A 23,149-nucleotide genomic window follows, 5' to 3' on the forward strand; every position below is an offset into this window, starting at 1 on the left:
GATAAAAGACTTTGTTGGTTGCTTCCCCCACACCAATGAAGAGGAGAGTTGCACAAGCCCTTGTTCCATCACAGCTTGAACATGTGACAAGGACACAAAAATCCCTGTCAAGGAAGAATTGTTATCAATGTGCTGCTTGGAATTCAGAGAGGGCAATATTTCTAAGCATAAGCAAGGGATCCCCAAGCTGCTTGGCTTGGGTTAGCCTTAAAGAACATATAGTGCTTGCATATTATAGCAGTGTCTATAACTTTTGGAACCTAAGACTGAATCTCATTTGTGTGTGTTTGCCTGTTTTAACCTTGTAAATAACTCTCATTTATTTTTCTTAGTTAATAAATTTTTCATTAGTGTTATAGGATTGGCTACAGGAGTTGTCTTTGGTCTGAGACCTGGAGCAAGTGACTGCTCCTTTGGGACTGGGAGTAACCTGAATATTCTTGTGATTTTTGGTGTACGGGACCATCTATCACAAAGTGAAGCTTGCCTGCATGGCAAGATAGTCCCCAGTGCCCATGGGGACTGTCTGTGACTCCATGGTAAGGCTGTTACAGGGCTTAACGAGTGTATAACTGTTACTTGGTTGGTGAAATCGAGGCTGTTCCAGCTAGTAGTAGGCGTTGCCACTATCTGCAGGGTTACCAATGGAAGAGCTATTCACTGAGCCTCCTGAATGCAGCACTGCCATTAACACACAGGCCCCGGGGGCAAATAACCCAGGGAGGGACAAACAGGTACTCACGTTGCCCACAGTAAGTTCCAGTGTATCCTTTCTGGCAGAGGCAGGATTCCTCGTTGCAGCTTCCCCCATTCATGCACCTGACATTGCAGGTTTGGACTGTGGAGGAAAGCAGGAAAACTTGATGAGAGGCCACCTTCTCTCTGTGGAGGTGCAAACCACTCCACCGGGCAAACAGGGACCTTGCACTCTCACATGTGGTGCTGCTTTGTAATGTGACATCAGCTCAGGGTAGAATCAAAGACACATGCCCAGCTCCCAGTAAATTCAATGGAAAGACTCCCATTGACTTCCCATTGGATCTGAGCCTATGGGGTTAGAGCCATTAATGCCTTGGATAGCTACTGAGGATATTCTATAGACTGACTATCTCTGGGTTTCTTACACCACTAAATCCTATTGTCTGCCTTTGTTCCATACACTCGGGGTGCTATTTTTATTCTCATCATACATGCGCGTAATGAACTGATGAGTTGGGAAAAGCCAGAAGCAAGAAAGTTATGGCCAATCCTTCCCCAGAGTGAGATGCCTCTTTTGTCTAGGCCATCTCGTGGGGGCAGCTCAGGACTGTTCCCTGCAAAGGGCCTGAGCCTCAGCTGGAGGAAGTAGGCATCATTCCCAAGATGTCAATATAATCCACCCAAGGATCTGGCCCGGTAGATTTTCCTCAGATTTGTCTTGCCCTTCCACAGCCTCATAGGAGTCATTGTTTGGAAATATTGCCCAAGAATTATCCCAGCTGTTTCTGCTTTGAGTTTAATTCCATGCCTCTTAGTTTCACACTGCCTGGTACATTCCTGACCAATTCCTCTTTCTTTTCAGCATCCATTAACCTTGGTGTTTGTACAGACATTTTATTTTGTTCTGCTTATCACTGTCCTCCTTCGGCAATGCATGGTTTGCACCCAAGGCTTCCTACACTGCAAAGCAGCCAGAACGCCAACAAACATAGAAGCAAGACCCATGTTAAGTGTACATCCTCTTCTTTTAAGAGCGAGTTTTGGGGGTGGATTTCTTGGAAAATATGTATATGTCTCCTTGTGCTATAACAGGGGTGGCCAATCTGTGGCTCTGGAGCCACATGCGGCTCTTCAGAAGTTAATATGCGGCTCCTTGTCTAGGCACTGACTCCGGGGCTGGACCGACAGGCACCAACTTTCCAATGTGCTGGGGGGTCCTCGCTGCTCAACCCCTGGCTCTGCCACAGGCCCTGCCCCCACTTCACCCCTTCCCGCCCCCTCCCCTGAGCCTGCTGTGCCCTCGCTCCTCCCCCCCCAGAGCCTCTTGCATGCCACGAAACAGCTGATTGGGAGGTGCGGGGAGGCACAGATCGGCAGGGCTTCTGGTGGGTCGGAGGCACTGGGAGTGGGGGGAGGGGGCAGCTGATGGGGGGCTGCTGACATATGGCTCTTTGGCAATGTAGGCTGGTAAATTCTGGCTCCTTCTCAGGCTCAGGTTGGCCACCCCTGTGCTATAAACTACCATGCAACCTAAACTCTGCACACATTCAAGGAGACGTATGTTAAAAACTGTCCTCTTTTTGCCTAAGCAATCCAAAAGATAAATCACATCTTAAAAGGAGGACACATACTTTTAACCTGTGTCCATACAAGGCCCTGTTGTCCATACGAAAGGGAGCTGTAACTGGGCTGAACTTCCCAGACACATCTCTGAGAGTGGGTGCCACGGCTCTGCCTCCTCACTGCACATGAGACAGCAGCTACAAGCAGGCCGGGGGCAGCGCATGCTACACGTCTGCCCACAGGCAGTAGGAGCTGTGAGTGAGCGTGCACATGCCGCTGCTATCCTGGGCAGGCACAGTGCCTCCTAGCACCACTGCCTCTGTGGTGCCCACCCCGTTCCCCTACCTGCCCACCCTGCTCTCCCTGCACAGGCCTCAGCAGCTCCCCAGATGGGCACATTCTGCATCTTTCCTGTTGGAGTGCATCCCTTCAAATACTTAGGAGCTCCAGGAACAGGAGAGGGACTCCTGGGAAGCCTGAAGGAGTGAGGGATGGCACTGGAGAGCTGAGGACTTTGGGTCTGAGGAGCTCAGCATATTTGCTCTGTATTTATTTCATGCATTTCCAGGGAACCACTTGCAGTGTGTGCTGCAGCTCATGCTGCTTCTCTGTGGCAGAGACCAGGCCCAATTTAGATGACGGCTTAAGCAATAAGCTCACTAAGATTGGGGCTTCAAAATCACTGCCCAGACTGTCAGACACCTGCTAGTCTCTATTGAAAATGGCATTGGTTCCAAAGCGTTTTTGTCCTCCAGTCTAGAATTGATCTAGCCTCCCTGTGCTTATTCACTCCAGCAAAACCACACTGGGAAAGCAGCTGTGTGAATGCCATCTCCAAGGGCTGCACAGTGGCACTGCAGAGAGATCTGGCCAGTTCCTGTCAGCCCCTTTCTCTTAATTTGTGGCTGCCTGCACTCCACACCCACCACTGACAGCTCCTGGAACAAGGGGGCTTTTATAGTGATGGGTAGAGCCCGCCCATGAAAAACACTTTGTCACCATGAAATCTAAGTACTTTTTGTGTACTTTTACCCTACACTAGGATGGCACAGTGGAGCTAGACCCTTATTATACTATCTACACTATAAGGTAAAAGAAAACAAAAGTCAACAGCGTTTCTCAGACTGCGGGCCCTGAGCCGAAAGGGGGGTCACAAGCCTATCGTGTGGGCGGGGGGGTCACGATAGTCCCACTTCTGCGCAGCTGTTAACAGTGGCGCTTACCTTCAAAGCTGGGTGGCTGGAGAGCGGGGGCCGCTGGCCGGGTGCTTAGGTCTGAAGGCAGCATCACTGCCAGCAGCAATGCACAAGTAAGGGCAGCAAGGTATGAACACATCCAGGACATTTTACTCCACCCCTCTCTCAGGAACTTCAGCAGTTTAGCAGGAGCTTCAGAAGAAGGCTGGGTGCGAGGGCTACTAGAATTCTTTGAGGGGGTCAACAAGTAAGTTTGGACATGGGTGATCCAGTGGATGTAATGTACTTAGATTTTCAGAAAGCTTTTGACAAGGTCCCGCACTAAAAGCTCTTAAGCAAAGTAAGCTGTCATGGGATAAGAGGGAAGGTCCTCTCGTGGATCAGCACATGGTGGCCGGTGACCCAGCCACTGGGGAGGCTAGCCCCTGGCTCCTCCCCTTGTGTCCAAGGTCCCACCCCTCCCCTTCTGCCCCCCTTTTCCCCCTCCCCCTTTGTCACTTCCCTCTTTGCCCCCTCCCCTACAGGAGCCCAGAGCATCCGCACCGTGGCCCCCAGCCCCAGCGCCGGGCAGCCGGGGGGCAAGGCCCCAGGCCCAGAGCTTCGGGCAGCCGGGCAGCATGGCTGCAGCGCTCCCAGCCCTGGTGCGCCCAGGGTCAGTGCTCCCAACCCCAGTGCTCTGGGCACAGCGGCCCCAGCACCAGCTGCTCTGAGTCCCTGCGGGAGGCAGGTCAGCCAGCCTGGGCCAGCCAGAGCAGATGTGGTGTTTAGATGCTGCTTGTAATTATTAGAACCTGGAGCAGAGCTCTGGGAAACACCGGAGGAGGCCTTGCCCGGGGACTGAGCATAGGTGGGGTCACACTAAGCTGTTTGGGGAAGCACAGCCTCCCTCTGCCTACGATACCTGCTGCCCATGGATCAGCAACTAGTTAGAGTATAGAAAACCAAGGGTAGGAATAAATGGTCAGTTTTCAGGATGGACAGAGGTAAATAGTGGTGTCCCCAGGGGTCTGTTCTGGGCCCAGTCCTATCCAACATATTCATAAAGAATCTGGAAAAAGGAGTAAACAGTGCAGATGATACAAAACTACTGAAGATAGTTAAGTCCGAAGAAGACTGAGAAGAGTTACAAAGGGATCTCACAAAATGGGGTGACTGGGCAAGAAAATGGCAGATGAAATGCAATGTTGATAAATGCAAAGTAATGCCCATTGGAAAACATCATCCCAGCTATACATATACAATGATGGGAGCTAAATTAGCTGTTACCACTCAAGAAAGAGATCTTGGAGTCATTGTGGATAGTTTTCTGAAAACATCCACTCAATGTGCAGTGGCAGTGAAAAAAGCCAACAGAATGTTTGGACTCATTAGGAAAGGGATAGATAATAAGACAGAAAATATCAGATTGCCTCTATATAAATCCATGGTACATCCACATCTTGAATATCGCGTGCAGATCTGGTTGCCTCATCTCCAAAAAGATACATTAGAATTGGAAAAGATACAGAGAAGGGCAACAAAAAGGATTAGGGGTATGGAACAGCTGCCATATGAGGAGAGATTAGTAACACTGGGACTTTTCAGCTTGAAAAAGAGACAGCTCAGAGAGACGATATGATAGAGGTCTATAAAATCATGACTGGTGTGGAGAAAGTAAATAAGGAAATGTTATTTTCTCCTTCTCATAACACAAGAACCAGAGGTCTCCAAAGGAAATTAATAGGCAGCAGGTTTAAAACAAACAAAAGGAAGTATTTCTTCACAGAACACACAGTCAACTTGTGGAACTTCTTGCCCGATGATGTTGTGAAGGCCAAGACTATAACAGGGTTCAAAAAAGAACTAGATAAATGCATGGAGAATAGGTCCATCAATGGCTATTAGCCAGGATGGGCAGGGATGGTATCCCTAGGCTCTGTTTGCCAGAGGCTGGGAATGGGCAACAGGGGTTGGATCAGTTGTTGATTGCCTGTTCCCTTCATTCCCTCTGGGTAAGGTGACCATAGTTCCCAAAGAGAAAATGGGACACCCCCAGCTGCTCAGGTTGTCAGCCGTCCTGGAACTCTGCCTCCCCGCATACTGGAATGCTGCCCTCCCAGCTCCGCCTCCCCGCCCCCTGTGCAGGGGCTGGCATCTCTGCTTCCCGCGCACATTCCTCTGCCCATTTGCTCTTGTCAACTGATCAGGTCAGCAAGGGCAAATGGGACAAATGCCTCCTTTTGAAGAAAAAGTCAGGATAGCTGGGACAGGGCTTAAAAAGAGGATTGTCCCGGAAAAAATGGGACATAGGGTCACCCTGCTTCTGAAGCACCCGGCCCTGGTCACTATCGGAAGACAGGACACTCGGCTAGATGGACCCTTGCTCTGACCCAATATGAGGAAAAGGCCAATATTTCTGAAAAGGTTCTTGGCTGTTACTTATCCTGGGTCACACTCTTCCCTGGTGTAACCACACAGACGAGCATGGAGTTAGAGCAGAGCTGAATTTGCTGTATGTGTATTGAAGCTTAGGCAGACTCAATGTGAAGCCAACATGTGCAGAGGAATTTGTAGTCATCAGGATTTTATCTGTCTATTATCTATGTCAGGTATTTATAGGGCACCAGTCACCACAGCATCTAGGCACAGAAAGGTGAAGGGTTAACTCTAGTTAACTGTTACTATGTTTAGATTAGATTGACAACATATTTGTAATGAGAGCTCTGACAGTAATCAATAGTGTGTTCTGCAGACAAAGTCCCCTTTGATTATCACTATACAAGTGTCACTTGCAACTTACTCTTCCACATGCAACAAAAGTGACCCTGGGTCATGTCAGAAAGGAGCAGAGTGGCTTTTATTACCTGCCTTTGGCATGCCGCTGGCCTGTTTTCCCTCCCTGAAGCATTAGTGATCAGTGCAAACCCAAACATCCCTTCAGTACAAATGCCAGACCCCAGTCACACTCCTCCTGGGGAGCTTACCCACCAGAGTGCATTGTGAAATCCTTCCCTGCTGACCCCATGGAATGCTAGGCTCGTGCCCAGACATATATGCTGTATACACATTCCCTACATTCCTGCAAGATTGCTAACATATGGCCCCTGACTCCGGTCAAGCCACCATCCTCCCCGGGAAGCACTGTGATGGGCTGGGGTGCAGGGGAGCACATACATTCCTGTATGTGCTGCAGTTTTTTGGGACTCAGCAGGACCGTGGCACAACGTGGCACTTTAAAGTCAGCATTCCAGGCTTAGCTTTGCAATTCCTTCCCTGAGATAAATGAACACCCCTCATGTGGTTTGATGTTGCGGGGACTGTTTCCCTGTGATTGGATCAGTAGCCAGTTCACAATGGGTTTTCCATAGAAAAGTAAATGTAGCAACAAATCCCCTGCCAGTCTACAGCAATGTTCAGCTGAGGACCTCAACAGGACTTTCAGGATCTCCATAATTTCTTCCTGTCAATGGGAACCAGCCTTCAGTGAGTCTTACTGCCCTACCTGTAACTGAATTCCGTTAGGTGGCGATTTCTCTCTGGACAGGCTTTTGAAGCACCTCAGAGGGTTCCTTCAGACAGACAGCCTGCAGGGAGAACAGCCCAGTGCCTCTGACAGCCCTCTGTCTCCTGATGTCAAAGCGAGGCTAGCTAATGCCTTAGCACAGCACAGCTTTGTGTCGGGGTGTCCTCTATAGCCAGAGAAAGAGGAGAAATGAGCATATCTACGGGGATTCAGAGGGAGTGCTAGCTCTAGAGGATTGATTTTGTTTCCATTGAACCATGCCAAAAGTCCCATTGACTTCAGCAGGAGCCGGACTGGACCCAGTGAGAAGTGGAGACAGTGAAGTGGTATGGGGTATGTCTACATTGCAGGAGGTGAGACTGGTGCATGTAAGATGTCGTAAGCTAGCTTTGATTTAGCTAGCTCCACTAACAACAGTCAAGCCGTGGCAGCAAGTGCTGTATAACCTTGCCCAGTACCCTGGTGGCTAGCCAGTGATGCTGGGACTTCACTGCTATTGTTATTTGAATTAGCTAGATCAAAGCTAGTGTGGTTACGTCTACATGTGTGCATCTCTGATTGCGGCGTAGACATAACGTTAGAGTAGCCGCAGTGAAATTGGCTGAATGTTCAGTGCATGCCTCGAGGCGCCTGGACCACTTGCAAAATCAAACACATTCAAATATTTGTGTTGGCAGCAATTGTTCATTTCTCATTACTTTGAAAAGTTGGGGAAAACCAAGCGAGTGGCCACCAGCAGTGATTACAGAAGCAGTGAGGGAGGCAACCTAGTTGAGGGAGGCAACCTAGTGACAGAGGATGTGGAAAAAGCTAATGTACTCAGTGCTTTTTTTGCCTCTGTCTTCACGAACAAGGTCAGCTCCCAGACTACTGCACTGGGCAGCACAGCATGGGGAGGAGGTGACCAGCCCTCTGTGGAGAAAGAAGTGGTTCGGGACTATTTAGAAAAGCTGGACGTGCACAAGTCCATGGGGCCGGATGTGCTGCATCTGAGAGTGCTAAAGGAATTGGCGGATGTGATTGCAGAGCCATTGGCCATTATCTTTGAAAACTCATGGAGATCCGGGGAGGTCCCGGACGACTGGAAAAAGGTTAATGTAGTGCCCATCTTTAAAGAAGAGAAGAACGAGGATCCTGGGAACTACAGGCCAGTCAGCCTCACCTCAGTCCCTGGAAAAATCATGGAGCAGGTCCTCAAAGAATCAATCCTGAAGCACTTAGAGGAGAGGAAAGTGATCAGGAACAGTCAGCATGGATTCACCAAGGGCAAGTCATGCCTGACTAAGCTAATTACCTTCTATGACGAGATAACTGGCTGTGTGGATGAGGGGAAAGCAGTGGACGTGTTGTTCCTTGACTTTAGCAAAGATTTTGACACGGTCTCCCACAGTATTCTTGCCAGTAAGTTAAAGAAGTATGGGCTGGATGAATGGACTATAAGGTGGATAGAAAGTTGGCTAGATTGTCGGGCTCAACGGGTAATGATCAATGGCTCCATGTCTAGTTGGCAGCCGGTATCAAGTGGAGTGCCCCAAAGGTCGGTCCTCAGGCCGGTTTTGTTCTATAACTTCATTAATGATCCGGACGATGGCATGGATTGCACCCTCAGCAAGTTTGCAGATGACACTAAATTGGGAGGAGAGGTAGATGCGCTGGAGGGTAGGGATAGGCTACAGAGGGACCTAGACAAATGAGAGGATTGGGCCAAAAGAAATCTGATGAGGTTCAACAAGGACAAGTGCAGAGTCCTGCACTTAGGACGGAAGAATCCCATGCACCGCTACAGACTAGGGACCGAATGACTTGGCAGCAGTTCTGCAGAAAAGGACCTAGGGGTTACAGTGGACAAGAAGCTGGATATGAGTCAACCGTGTGCCCTTGTTGCCAAGAAGGCCAATGGCATTTTGGGATGTATAGGTAGGGGCATTGCCAGCAGATCGAGGGACGTGATCGTTCCCCTCTATTCGACATTGGTGAGGCCTCATCTGGAGTACGGTGTCCACTTTTGGGCCCCACACTACAAGAAGGATGTGGAAAAATTGGAAAACGTCCAGCGGAGGGCAACAAAAATGATTAGGGGACTGAAACACATGACTTATGAGGAGAGGCTGAGGGAACTGGGATTGTTTAGTCTGAGGAAGAGAAGAATGAGGGGGGATCTGATAGCTGCTTTCAACTACCTGAAAGGGGGTTCCAAAGAGGATGGATCTAGACTGATCTCGGTGGTAGCTGATGACAGAATAAGGAGTAATGGTCTCAAGTTGCAGTAGGGGAGGTTTAGGTTGGATATTAGGAAAAACTTTTTCACTAGGAGGATGGTGAAACACTGGAATGGGTTACCTAGGGAGGTGGTGGAATCTCCTTCCTTAGATATTTTTACGGTCAGGCTTGACAAAGCCCTGGCTGGGATGATTTAGTTGGGGATTGGTCCTGCTTTGAGCAGGGGGTTGGAATAGATGACCTCCTGAGGTCCCTTCCAACCCTGATATTCTATGATTCTATGAGGTCTAGTGGTTTGAGCAGAGGACTGGGAAGCCAAGACTCCTAGGTTCTAGTCCTAGTTTTGCCACTGTGTCACTGTATGACTTGGAGCAAGTCTCTCCCTCTCTCTCTCTCTCTCTCTCTCTCTCTCTCTCTCTCCAGCTGAGTTCCCCAGCGTGTAAGGTGGGTCTAATAATGTAGCCACCATCTGGGAGTGTGGTGAGGCCGAATGGACGAGTGTTTGGAAAAGGCTTTGAGACCCATGAATAACAGACATCTAGACATGCAAAGCAGCGTTAGGTGCAATGCTCTTAAGCAGCCAGTGTAGCACTTGTGAAAGTACCAGGGCACATACAGCTTGAATTCCGCAATATTCATTCCTGAAAGTGACTACACTTTAAATATTGGAGTGTCTCTCTGGGAGCCATAGAGCTACCACTGCTGATGCTCGGGGTGTTATTGTAAATCACATTGTATTTGGGGTTTTTCTTAAAGCCCCAGGTCCTGGAGTCAGATAATTATGTGAAACTCTCGGCTGTTTTTAAACAACATTTGTTGTCCCTCATGGTTGCAGAGAAAAGCTGGAAAACATGGTGTGACCTAGAATCCTCTTTTCGACGTCTCCGACTCAGGGAATATTTCCAACACACCTCTGAACAACATACTAACCCAAAGAGACCTTCCTACCAAGACTACAAAAAGAAGGATTCTGGGTGGACTCCTCCTGAAGGTCGAAACAACAGGCTGGACTTCTACATAGAGTGCTTCTGCCGATGTGCACGGGCTGAAATTTTGGAAAAGCAGCATCACTTGCCCCATAACCTCAGCCGTGCGGAACACAACGCCATCCACAGCCTCAGAAACAACTCTGACATCATAATCAAAAAGGCTGACAAAGGAGGTGCTGTCGTCATCATGAATAGGTCAGAATATGAACAAGAGGCTGCTCGGCAGCTCTCCAACACCACTTTCTACAAGCCATTACCCTATGATCCCACTGGGGGTTACCAAAAGAAACTACAGCATTTGCTCAAGAAACTCCCTGAAAAAGCACAAGATCAAATCTGCACAGACACACCCCTGGGACCCCGACCTGGGATATTCTATCTACTACCCAAAAAGAAAAGGAGTACTTGTGGCACCTTAGAGACTAACCAATTTATTTGAGCATGAGCTTTCATGAGCTCATGCTCAAATAAATTGGTTAGTCTCTAAGGTGCCACAAGTACTCCTTTTCTTTTTGCGAATACAGACTAACACGGCTGTTACTCTGAAACCTATCTACTACCCAAGATCCATAAACCTGGAAATCCTGGATGTCCCATCATCTCAAGCATTGGTACCCTATGTAGACTCCCTCCTCAGGCCCTACGCTACCAGCACTCCCAGCTGTCTTCGAGACACCACTGACTTTCTGAGGAAACTATAATCCATCGGTGATCTTCCTGATAACACCATCCTGGCCACTATGGATGTAGAAGCCCTCTACACCAACATTCCACACAAAGATGGACTACAAGCCGTCAAAAACACTATCCCCGATAATGTCACCGGAAACATGGTGGCTGAACTTTGTGACTTTGTCCTCACCCACAACTATTTCACATTTGGGGACAATGTATACCTTCAAATCAGCGGCACTGCTATGGGTACCCGAATGGCCCCACAGGATGCCAACATTTTTATGGCTGACTTAGAACAACGCTTCCTCAGCTCTCGTCCCCTAATGCCCCTACTCTACTTGCGCTACATTGATGACATCTTCATCATCTGGACCCATGGAAAAGAAGCCCTGGAGGAATTCCACCATGATTTCAACAATTTCCATCCCACCATCAACCTCAGCCTGGATCAGTCCACAAGAGAACCACTTCCTGGACACTACGGTGCTAATAAGTGATGGTCACATAAACACCACCCTATACCAGAAACCTTCCGACCGCTATTCCTACCTACATGCCTCCAGCTTTCATCCAGACCACACCACACGATCCACTGTCTACAGCCAAGCTCTACGGTACAACCGCATTTGCTCCAACCCCTCAGACAGAGACAAACACCTACAAGATCTCTATCAAGCATTCTTACAACTACAATACCCACCTGTTGAAGTGAAGAAACAGATTGACAGAAGAGTACCCAGGAGTCACCTACTACAGGACATGCCCAACAAAGAAAATAACAGAACGCCACTAGCCGTCACCTTCAGCCCCCAACTAAAACCCCTCCAACGCATCATCAAGGATCTACAACCTATCCTGAAGGACAACCCATCACTCTCCCAGATCTTGGGAGACAGGCCAGTCCTTGCTTACAGACAGCCCCCCAACCTGAAGCAAATACTCACCAGCAACCACACACTACACAACAAAACCACTAACCCAGGAACCTATCCTTGCAACAAGCCTGTTGCCAACTGTGCCCACATATCTATTCAGGGGACACCATCATAGGGCCTAATCACATCAGCCACACGATCAGAGGCTCGTTCACCTGCACATCCACCAATGTGATATATGCCATCATGTGCCAGCAGTGCCCCCCTGCCATGTACATTGGCCAAACTGGACAGTCTCTACGTAAAAGAATAAATGGACACAAATCAGACGTAAAGAATTATAACATTCAAAAACCAGTTGGAGAACACTTCAGTCTCTTTGGTCACTCGATTACAGACCTAAAAGTGGCAATTCTTCAACAAAAAAACTTCAAAAACAGACTCCAAGGAGAGACTGCTGAATTGGAATTAATTTGCATACTGGATACAATTAACTTAGGCTTGAAGAGAGACTGGGAGTGGATGGCTCATTATACAAAGTAAAACTATTTCCCCATGTTTATTCCGCCCCACCCCCACTGTTCCTCAGATGTTCTTGTCAACTGTTGGAAATGGCCCACCTTGATTATCACTACAAAAGGTTCCCCCACCCCACCCCCGCTCTCCTGCTGGTAATAGCTCACCTTACCTGATCACTCTCATTACAGTGTGTATGGTAACACCCATTGTTTCATGTTCTCAATGTATACAAATCTCCCCACTGTATTTTCCACTGAATGCATCCGATGAAGTGAGCTGTAGCTCACGAAAGCTTATGCTCTAATAAATTTGTTAGTCTCTAAGGTGCCACAAGTATCCCTTTTCTTTTTATGGTTCCTAAAGGGTCAAAAACCAAAAGGCAAAGAAAAAGACGAACACCCAGAGGCTGAAAGAGAGCTGGCTGCAGACGTGCCATCTGAACCAGCTGGAGCCTTTCTTGCTGTGGCTGCCTGAAAAAGGGGAGAAGAGGGTGAAGATGCATTTCTACACTATGGGGCAGTTTTGACCCACAGTTACTCCCATAGAACAGCAAGGGCAGTTCCACAGCAGGAACTGAGAGCAGAACTGGCATTTCCAGGAAAGCTGGAATAAAGGGTAACACGACATACGTGCGGCACTGGATAGAGAAGCCAACTTTGCAGATGCTATGCTTGTATTTGTGGAAGTTTTGGCAAATGTATCGAATTCTACTGAGGAGATGGCAAAGCAATCCTGCCCCTGCCATCTCAGGAGACAGAATCACCAGCTTTCATGCAGGTTCCTGCTGCACCCAATTCCCCTCCCTTTCATGTGTGCACATATCATGAGATGAGCTGCAGAGTGGAAAGAGATAACCCACAGGGAGCTCATTTTCCACCACCAGCCAGCAACCACAAACGATCAACATAACAAAGCAGCCAAGCCAGACCAGCATGTGCTGGCATGTCTTCTGCAGCAGATGCCAAGGTCCTGGCAATGCAACCCAAAGCTGGCCCCTGGGGCCTGGAGGAGTGGTGTTTCCCATTCAATGGGTCCTCTAGCCCCCTTGTTCAGACTGTGAGAAGGGAAGAATGTGCTGTGCAGAGGGTCACTAGCTGCGGTGTAGGTGAATGGCTGTAGTGTCAGTCATTTCCAGAAACCCTGAATACGTCTGGCAGAGATGATCATGAGCACATGGTAATATAGTGACCCCTGAGAGCTCTCTGCTTTCTGGCTATCTGAGTGGTGCTGTTTGTTTCAGATGTCTGAGCTGCCCAGTTCTCCACAGTTTAGTCCTTTGTACAGGTCTGCTGGGAACACTGTGCAGTTTAGTGTTTCTCTGGCTCCTGGCTCATTGTGGGGAGGACTACACATGGAATCAAAGAGCAATCTGTGTGCATTAAGAAATAGCTGTGGCATTAAAGAGAAGGCTTCATGGTCCCCTTCTTTTCCCCGGCTCCTCTCCTCACGCAGGTTTGTAGGGGCCCACAGTGCTAAGCCAATACCTTTTTGCCTTTTCTATTTTTAATAATTCTCAGTGTTCTTGTTTAAGTGCCATTGAGTGTGCAGTTAGTTTCCTGTGTGGAGGATTTGGGGCTCCCGAGAGTTCGCATTGGTCACAGGGGTCAGAGAGCAAGGAAGGGGGAAAGGTGATGCATTTTTGGGATTCCTGACTCCCCAGTGTATGATGATCAGATGTCATCTGAGCCTACCCGAAACAGCCGGACGTTTCTTTCTGACACCCAAATCATGCCCTAAGCAAATCCTTTTAGCGCTTGCTTTAGATAGACAGCACTTTTATATCCTACATAAACATGGTTAACAAAGAGTTTAATCACCAGGAACAGTCAGCAGTAGATGGACTTTTTGGCAAACTATGTCGTGAATGCTTTGTCACAGTAAGAACTGGCTCTGAGAGGTGCCCTGCTGGAATTGACTATGCCAAGGTGGCTCACTGGACTGTAGCAGAAATTACAAAGTAATTAATTTTCTTTCAGCACAGAGGGACAGCAAGGAGCCCTTCAGTGAGAACACAGCTGGGGTTTATCAGCTTTGCAATTCCTGTTACGTTTAGACCAGAACTAGAACAGGGCAAATAATGTTTTTTTCAGTTCACTGGTCATTCCAAAAAATAGGGAGGTGGAAATAGTCTCAGGTTGAACTGAAACTAAAGTTTTTAGACATTTTTGATTAATCTAAAGTTTTAAAAAATTCATTGTGGGTCAAACAAAACATTGTGTTCAACCCAAAGAGAAACGTTTCATAGAATCATAGAGTATCAGGGTTGGAAGGGACCTCAGGAGGTCATCTCGTCCAACCCCCGGCTCAAAGCAGGACCAATCCCCAATTAAATCATTTAGAGGTAAGCATTTTTTAAAGTTTTTTATTTTAAAAATGTTAAATTTAAGGAAATTTTGAAACAAAAAGTCATTTCAAATTGAAAAATCAAAACATTTTGTTTAAAAAAATGAAATGTTTTGATTTTGAGGACTTTTTTTAGGGTTTTTTTTATCAAAATGTGTTGCCTAGGGAGGTGGTGGAATCTCCTTCCTTAGAAGTTTTTAAGGTCAGGCTTGACAAAGCCCTGGCTGGGATGATTTAATTGGGGATGGGTCCTGCTTTTGAGCAGGGGGTTGGAGTAGATGACCTCCTGAGGTCCCTTCCAACCCTGATATTCTATGATTCTATGATTCTATGAAAACAATAGGGTAAAATCTCACAAATTTCGCAAAATAATTTGGTGATGCCAAATCTGCATTTTTCTCTGGAAAAAAATTTCATTCAACAAGTTTTGCACAGATCTACCCAGAACTGCTGGCTCCCAGGAACATAAACTATTTCAGGGCAGCTTAAGGAGGACTGCCCCCTGGTCTGGTTGGGTGCTCTTGGATATAGCCAGTCAGCATCAGGGAGGGACTGGCAATCATCTGATATTCTCTTACCTCCACCAGAGCCGCAGTTGGGGGACAGCTGCCCATTGGAGCACGTGCACATATTCGGCCGTGAACAAAACCCATCGCCACAAGAGTTCCGGCAAATTGCTGGAGAGAGACAAGAAGAAAGTGAACAGTGTTGCCATGCGGTGCCATGCACATATGTCCTGCTTTCAGAGATTCTAAGGCCAGGAAGGCCCTCTGTGAGCATCTAGTCTGACCTCCTGCATAACACAGGCCAGAGACCTGCTTCCCAAATCCCTAGAAACACATCCAATGTCCTGAGCTTCCAGCAAAGGCCTGACCCGTCGTATCTGGGCTATTGGTGCTACAGCATGAACTAGGGTGGCCAATTTTCTAATCGTACAAAACCAAACACCCCTGACCCGCCCCTTCCCTAAGGCCCCGTCCCTGCCAGGCCCCTTCTCTGGGGCCCCACCCCCTCTCACTCCATCCCCCCTCCCTCCGCTGCTTGCTCTCCCTCACCCTCACTCACTTTCACCGGGATGGGGCAGGGGGTTGGCGTGCAGAAGGGGGGGTGAGAGCTCCGGTTGTGGTGCAAACTCCTAGGTGGGGCCGGGGATTAGGGACCTGGGAGGTGGAAGGAGGCTCAAGGCTGAAGCAGGAGGTTGGGGTATGGGGGGGTGTAGGGTGAAGGCTCCGGGAGGGAGTCTGGGAGCAGGAGGGGACTCCAGGCTGGGGCAGAGGGTTGGGGTGAGGGAAAGGGTTCAGGGTGTGGGGTCCCGGTGACACTTACCACGGCTCCCAGGAAGTGGCCACCAGGACTTGCGGCCCCATGGCTCATGGGCAGCCAGGGAGGGTCCACGTGTTGCTCTTGCCCCCACAGGCACTGCCCTACAGCTTCCACTGGTCGTGGTTTCCAGCCAATGGGAGCTGCAGAGCCAGCCCTCGAGCTGGGGGCAGCGCACAGAGCCTCCCTGGCCGCCTTGTAGGGACCACAAGGACCTGGAGGCCGCTTCTGGGAGCCGCACAGAGCCAGGGCAGGCACGGAGCCTGCCTTAGCCCCAGGCCCCACTGTGCTTCCAATTGGACTTTTAACAGCCCGGTCAACAGTGCCGACGGGGACAGCCAGGGTCCCTTTTCAACCAGGCATTCCAGTCGAAAACCAGACACCTGGCAACCCTAATGTGAACCTGCTCACAGTGAGGATTAATATTCCTTTAAAGAAGATTAAAGCTTCCATGGCTGCTGGAAATTGCTGAGCGGCACATGGGAACACCAGCCTGAGCAGAACAGCAGCTGGAAAGGTTGCATGAGGGACACACTCAGACCAAGGGGTGAGGGGACATGATGTCCTTTGGACCTAACCTCCCAAGTCTTGTCCTCGCATAATTCCCCCCTCCCAGTGATAGTTGGGACTGAAGACACACACATCACCAGTTCTGCTGGTTTCAGCTGTTTGTCAAAGGCTATTGTGGTGACAATTTGCCTTGGGCCAAGTTTAAAAGTGTTGTCAAGATTTCTGTCTTTCCTATGAAAACTTCAGAACCCTGGGGGGTGGAGAAGCATGTCTGTGTAACTGATACTTCCTTCTTCTGTGAGACCCCTGGGTTGGATCACAGAGCCATAGAATCATAAATGCCAAGGCCAGAAGGGATCATCGTGATCATCTACTTTGAACTCTTGTATCACACAGGCCAGAGAACTGTCCCAGAATAACTCCTAGAGCAGATCATTTAGGCCTGGTCTACACTACGAGTTTAGGTCAAATTTAGCAGCGTTATCTCGACTTAACCCTGCACCCACCCACATGACGAAGCCCTTTTTTTCAACTTAACGGGCTCTTAAAATTGATTTCTTTACTCCACCCCCGAAGAGGGGATTAGCACTGAAATTGGCCTTGCCAGGTCGAATTTGGGGTAGTGTGGATGCAATTTGACGGTATTGGCCTCCGGGAGCTATCCCAGAGTGCTCCATTGTGACCGCTCTGGATAGAGCTCTCAACTCAGATGCACTGGCCAGGTAGACAGGAAAAGGCTCGTGAACTTTTGAATCTCATTTCCTGTTTGGCCAGCATGGCAAGCTCACTTGCACAGGTCACCATGCAGAGCCCATCAGCACAGGAAACCATGCAGGCCCAGAATCGCCGAACAGCTCCAGCACGGACCCAACAGGAGGTACGGGATCTGATCGCTGTATGGGGAGACGAATCCGTGCCGGCAGAACTCCGTTTGAAAAAACAAAATGCCAAAACGTTTGAAAAAATCTCCAATGGCATGAAGGACAGAGGCTATAACAGGGACCCGCAGCAGTGCCGCATGAAAATTAAGGCGCTCAGGCAAGCCTACCAAAAAACCAGAGAGGCAAATGGTGCTCCGGTTGCCAAGATAAGGATATGGGTTCCGTCTATCGCCCCACCACAGTTAGGGAATCCCATTGTGGCATAGCCATCCACTATGACCTGCACATCTCCCAGAGTCACTACCCTTGATATCAGCAGCTCAGCGATTGCGTTGGCTACTTTCATCACAGCAGCCCCAACAGTAGATTTGCCCACTCCAAATTGATTCCCGACTGACCGGTAGCTGTCTGGCGTTGCAAGCTTCCACAGGGCTATCACCACTCGCTTCTCAACTGTGAGGGCTGCCCTCATCTTGGTATTCTTGCACTTCAGGGCATGGGAAAGCAAGTCACAAAGTTCCATGAAAGTGCCCTTACGCATGCAAAAGTTTCGCAGCCACTGGAAATCATCCCAGACCTGCAACACTATGCAGTCCCACTAGTCTGCACTTGTTTCCCGGGCCCAGAATTGGCATTCCATGCCATGAACCTGCCCAATTGACACCATGATGTGCACATTGCAGGGGCCCGTACTTTATGAGAAGTCTATGTCCATGTCCTCATCACTCCCGTCACCGCCTGGTTTCGCTTTTGTTGCAGGTTATGGTTCTGCATATCCTGCTGGATAATGCGCGCAGTGTTTATAGTGCTCATAATTGCCGTGGTGATCTGAGCGGGCTCCATGTTCCCAGTGTTTTGGAGTCTGCGCTGAAAAAAAGGTGCGGAACGATTGTCTGCCGTTGCTCTGACGGAGGGAGGGGCGACTGACAACATGGCTTACAGGGTTGGCTTACAGGGAATTAAAATCAACAAAGGGGGTGGCTTTGCATCAAGGAGAAACAGAATGGCCCCCTCAAGGATAGAACTCAAAACCCTGGGTTTAGCAGGCCATTGATTTCACGGCGGGAGGAAGGGAGAGGGGAGAAAATGAATACAAATGAATACAAAACAAATCTGGTCTATTTCTTGTTTTGATCCACTTCATCTATCTTTATACATCTTAGGCTGGCAGCAGATGGTGCAGTACGACTGCTAGCCATCGTCATCTCCTGGGTGCTCGCCAGAAGACGGTGCAGTACGACTGCCAGCAGGACTGAATCTCCATGAGACGAAACTTAAAAAGGGAAATGACCTGGCTGAGTCACTCCCATGTCTGCCCAGGCACCCCTGACCGACCTCACCGAGGTCGGCTTAAAGAGCACCCAGGAGTACGACGACGATGGCTACCAGTCATAATGCACCGTCTGCTGCCAAAAGGCAATGAGCTGCTGCTGTGTAGCAATGCAGTATCACGTCTGCCAGCACCCCGGAGACATACGGTGATGGTGAGCTGAGCGGGCTCCATGCTTGCCGTGGTATGGCGTCTGCACAGGTAACCCAGGAAAAAAGGCGCAAAACGATTGTCTGCCCTTGCTTTCAAGGAAGGAGGGAGGAAAGTGGGACCTGATGATATGTACCCAGAACCACCCGCGACAATGTTTTCCCCCCATCAGGCACTGGGATTTCTACCCAGAATTCAAATGGGCGGCGGAGACTGCGGGAACTGTGGGATAGCTACCCACAGTGCACCGCTCCGGAAGTTGACGATTGCCTCGGTACTGTGGATGCACTCTGCCAACTAAATGCACTTAGAGCATTTGTGTGGGGACACACACAATCGACTGTATAAAAACGCTTTCTAAAAAACCGACTTCTATAAATTTGACCTAATTTCGTAGTGTAGACATAGCCTTAGAAACACATCCAGTCTTGATTTAAAAATTGTCAATGATGGAGAATCCACTATGACCCTTGGTAAATTGTTCCAGTGGTTAATTACCCTCCCTGTTAAAAATTTACATCTGAATTTGTTTAGCTTCAACTTCCAGCGCTTGGCTCCTGTTAGACTTTTCCCTGCTAGACTGCAGAGCCCATTATTTAATAGTTGTTCCCCCTGTAGATACTTATAGACTGTGATCGTCACCCCTGAAATCTTCCCTTTGTTAAGGTAATAGACTGAGTTGTCTGAGTCTATCACCAAAAAGTAGGTTTTCTAATCCTTTAGCCATTCTCGTGGCTCTCCTCTGAACCCTCTCCAATTTATCAGCATCCTTCTTGAATTATGGACACCAGTGCCAAACATAGAGGTAAATGAACCTCTCTTCTCAGACTGGAGATTCCCCTCTTTATGCATCTCAGGATGGCATTAGTTTTCTTGGTCACAGTGTTGCACTGGGAGCTCATGTTCAGCTGATTTTCCATCACAATCCCCAAATCTTTTTCAGAGTCACTGCTTCCCCGGATAGAGTCCACCCTCCTGTAAGCATGGGCTCCATTCTTTGTCCCTACAGAGATACATTTACATTGAGCTGTATTCAAATATGTATTTGCTTCTTCCCAAACTACCAAGTGATCCACATCACTCTGTATCAGAGACCTGTTCTCTTCAGTATTTCCCCCCTCCCCTTTTTGTGTCATCTGAAACTTTAACTGTGCTGATTTTATGTTTTCTTGCATGTCACTGTTAGAAATGTCAAATAGAGGAAGGCCAAGAACCCTGCCGAACCCCACTGGAAATACACCTGCTCAGTGACAATTCCCCATTTACAGTTAAGTTTCGAAACCTCAGTTAGCCAATTTTTAATCCATTTAAAGTGTGCTATGTCAATTTTATATCATTCTAGCTTTTTAAGCAAAACGTTGTGCAGTACCAAGTCTTAGAGAAGCCCAAGTATATTACATCAACACTATTATCAACCAAATTTATAATCTCATCAAAACAGGTGTCAAGTTAGTGTGACAGATTCTATTTTCCATAAACCCATGTTGATTGGCATTAATTACATTACCCTCCTTTAATTTTTTATTAATGGAGTCCCAAATCAGCTGCTCCATCATCTTGCCCAGATCAAGGCAGACCTCTTATTACCCAGGTCATTCTGTTTATCCTTTCTAAAAATTAGCACAACATTAGCTTTTTTCCAGCCTTCTGGAACTTCCCCAGTGCTCTAAGACATATTGAAAATCAGCATGAATAGTCCAGTGAGCTCCTCAGCAAGCTCTTTTAAAACTCTTGGAAGGAAGTTATCTTGATCTGCTGATTTTAAAATGTCTAACATCATTGGAGGAGTGCTGGGCAGAGACGGGCTCCATCTTACGAAGAGAGGGAAGAGCATCTTTGCCAGCAGGCTGGCTAACCTAGTGAGGAGGGCTTTAAACTAGGTTCACCAGGGGAAGGAGACCAAAGCCCTGAGGTAAGTGGGAAAGCGGGACACCGGGAGGAAGCACAGGCAGGAATGTCTGTGAGGGGAGGGCTCCTGCCTCATACTGGGAATGAGGGGCGATCAACAGGTTATCTCAAGTGCTTATATACGATGCACAAAGCCTTGGAAACAAGCAGGGAGAACTGGAGGTCCTGGTGATGTCAAGGAACTATGACGTGATTGGAATAACAGAGACTTGGTGGGATAACTCACATGACTGGAGTACTGTCATGGATGGTTATAAACTGTTCAGGAAGGACAGGCAGGGCAGAAAAGGTGGGGGAGTAGCACTGTATGTAAGGGAGCAGTATGACTGCTCAGGGCTCCAGTACGAAACTGTAGAAAAACCTGAGTGTCTCTGGATTAAGTTTAGAAGTGTGTGCAACATGAGTGATGTAGTGGTGGGAGTCTGCTATAGACCACCGGACCAGGGGGATGAGGTAGATGAGGCTTTCTTCCGGCAGCTCACGGAAGCTACTAGATCGCATGCCCTGATTCTCATGGGTGACTTTAATTTTCCTGATATCTGCTGGGAGAGCAATACAGCGGTGCATAGACAATCCAGGAAGTTTTTGGAAAGCGTAGGGGACAATTTCCTGGCGCAAGTGCTAGAGGAGCCAACTAGGGGGGGCGCTTTTCTTGACCTGCTGCTCACAAACCGGGTAGAATTAGTGGGGGAAGCAAAAGTGGATGGGAATCTGGGAGGCAGTGACCATGAGTTGGTTGAGTTCAGGATCCTGACACAGGGAAGAAAGGTAAGCAGCACGATACGGACCCTGGACTTCAGGAAAGCAGACTTTGACTCCCTCAGGGAACGGATGGCCAGGATCCCCTGGGGGACTAACTTGAAGGGGAAAGGAGTCCAGGAGAGCTGGCTGTATTTCAAGGAATCCCTGTTGAGGTTACAGAGACAAACCATCCCGATGAGTCGAAAGAATAGTAAATATGGCAGGCGACCAGCTTGGCTTAATGGTGAAATCTTAGCGGATCTTAAACATAAAAAAGAAGCTTACAAGAAGTGGAAGGTTGGACATATGACCAGGGAAGAGTATAAAAATATTGCTCGGGCATGTAGGAATGATATCAGGAGGGCCAAATCACACCTAGAGCTGCAGCTAGCCAGAGATGTCAAGAGTAACAAGAAGGGTTTCTTCAGGTATGTTGGCAACAAGAAGAAAGCCAAGGAAAGTGTGGGCCCTTACTGAATGAGGGAGGCAACCTAGTGACAGAGGATGTGGAAAAAGCTAATGTACTCAATGCTTTTTTTGCCTCTGTCTTCACTAACAAGGTCAGCTCCCAGACTGCTGCGCTGGGCATCACAAAATGGGGAAGAGATGGCCAGCCCTCTGTGGAGATAGAGGTGGTTAGGGACTATTTAGAAAAGCTGGACGTGCACAAGTCCATGGGGCCGGACGAGTTGCATCCGAGAGTGCTGAAGGAACTGGCGGCTGTGATTGCAGAGCCATTGGCCATTATCTTTGAAAACTCGTGGCGAACCGGGGAAGTCCCGGATGACTGGAAAAAGGCTAATGTAGTGCCAATCTTTAAAAAAGGGAAGAAGGAGGATCCTGGGAACTACAGGCCAGTCAGCCTCACCTCAGTCCCTGGAAAAATCATGGAGCAGGTCCTCAAAGAATCAATCCTGAAGCACTTGCATGAGAGGAAAGTGATCAGGAACAGCCAGCATGGATTCACCAAGGGAAGGTCATGCCTGACTAATCTAATCGCCTTTTATGATGAGATTACTGGTTCTGTGGATGAAGGGAAAGCAGTGGATGTATTGTTTCTTGACTTTAGCAAAGCTTTTGACACGGTCTCCCACAGTATTCTTGTCAGCAAGTTAAGGAAGTATGAGCTGGATGAATGCACTATAAGGTGGGTAGAAAGCTGGCTAGATTGTCGGGCTCAACGGGTAGTGATCAATGGCTCCATGTCTAGTTGGCAGCCGGTGTCAAGTGGAGTCCCCCAGGGGTCGGTCCTGGGGCCGGTTTTGTTCAATATCTTCATAAATGATCTGGAGGATGGTGTAGATTGCACTCTCAGCAAATTTGTGGATGATACTAAACTGGGAGGAGTGGTAGATACGCTGGAGGGGAGGGATAGGATACAGAAGGACCTAGACAAATTGGAGGATTGGGCCAAAAGAAATCTGATGAGGTTCAATAAGGATAAGTGCAGGGTCCTGCACTTAGGACGGAAGAATCCAATGCACCGCTACAGACTAGGGGCCGAATGGCTAGGCAGCAGTTCTGCGGAAAAGGACCTAGGGGTGACAGTGGATGAGAAGCTGGATATGAGTCAGCAGTGTGCCCTTGTTGCCAAGAAGGCCAATGGCATTTTGGGATGTATAAGTAGGGGCATAGCGAGCAGATCGAGGGACGTGATCGTTCCCCTCTAGTCGACATTGGTGAGGCCTCATCTGGAGTACTGTGTCCAGTTTTGGGCCCCATACTACA

General features: G+C 48.5%; 1 protein-coding gene across 1 annotated transcript in view; it reads right to left on the reverse strand.

Moving 5' to 3' along the window:
- FBN3 (fibrillin 3) overlaps positions 1-23,149 on the reverse strand; it is a 291,486-nt gene that overhangs the window by 203,255 nt on the left and 65,082 nt on the right. Inside the window, exons 4-5 of the mRNA XM_048831133.2 lie at positions 15,160-15,258; positions 743-838 (exon numbers count right to left, since the gene is read on the reverse strand). Of these exons, the coding sequence (XP_048687090.1) occupies positions 743-838; positions 15,160-15,258 (195 nt within the window). The remainder of the gene's footprint in view (positions 1-742; positions 839-15,159; positions 15,259-23,149) is intronic.

The sequence above is a fragment of the Caretta caretta genome, chromosome 25, assembly GCF_965140235.1.
Source record: "Caretta caretta isolate rCarCar2 chromosome 25, rCarCar1.hap1, whole genome shotgun sequence".
NCBI classification, from domain to species: domain Eukaryota; kingdom Metazoa; phylum Chordata; order Testudines; family Cheloniidae; genus Caretta; species Caretta caretta.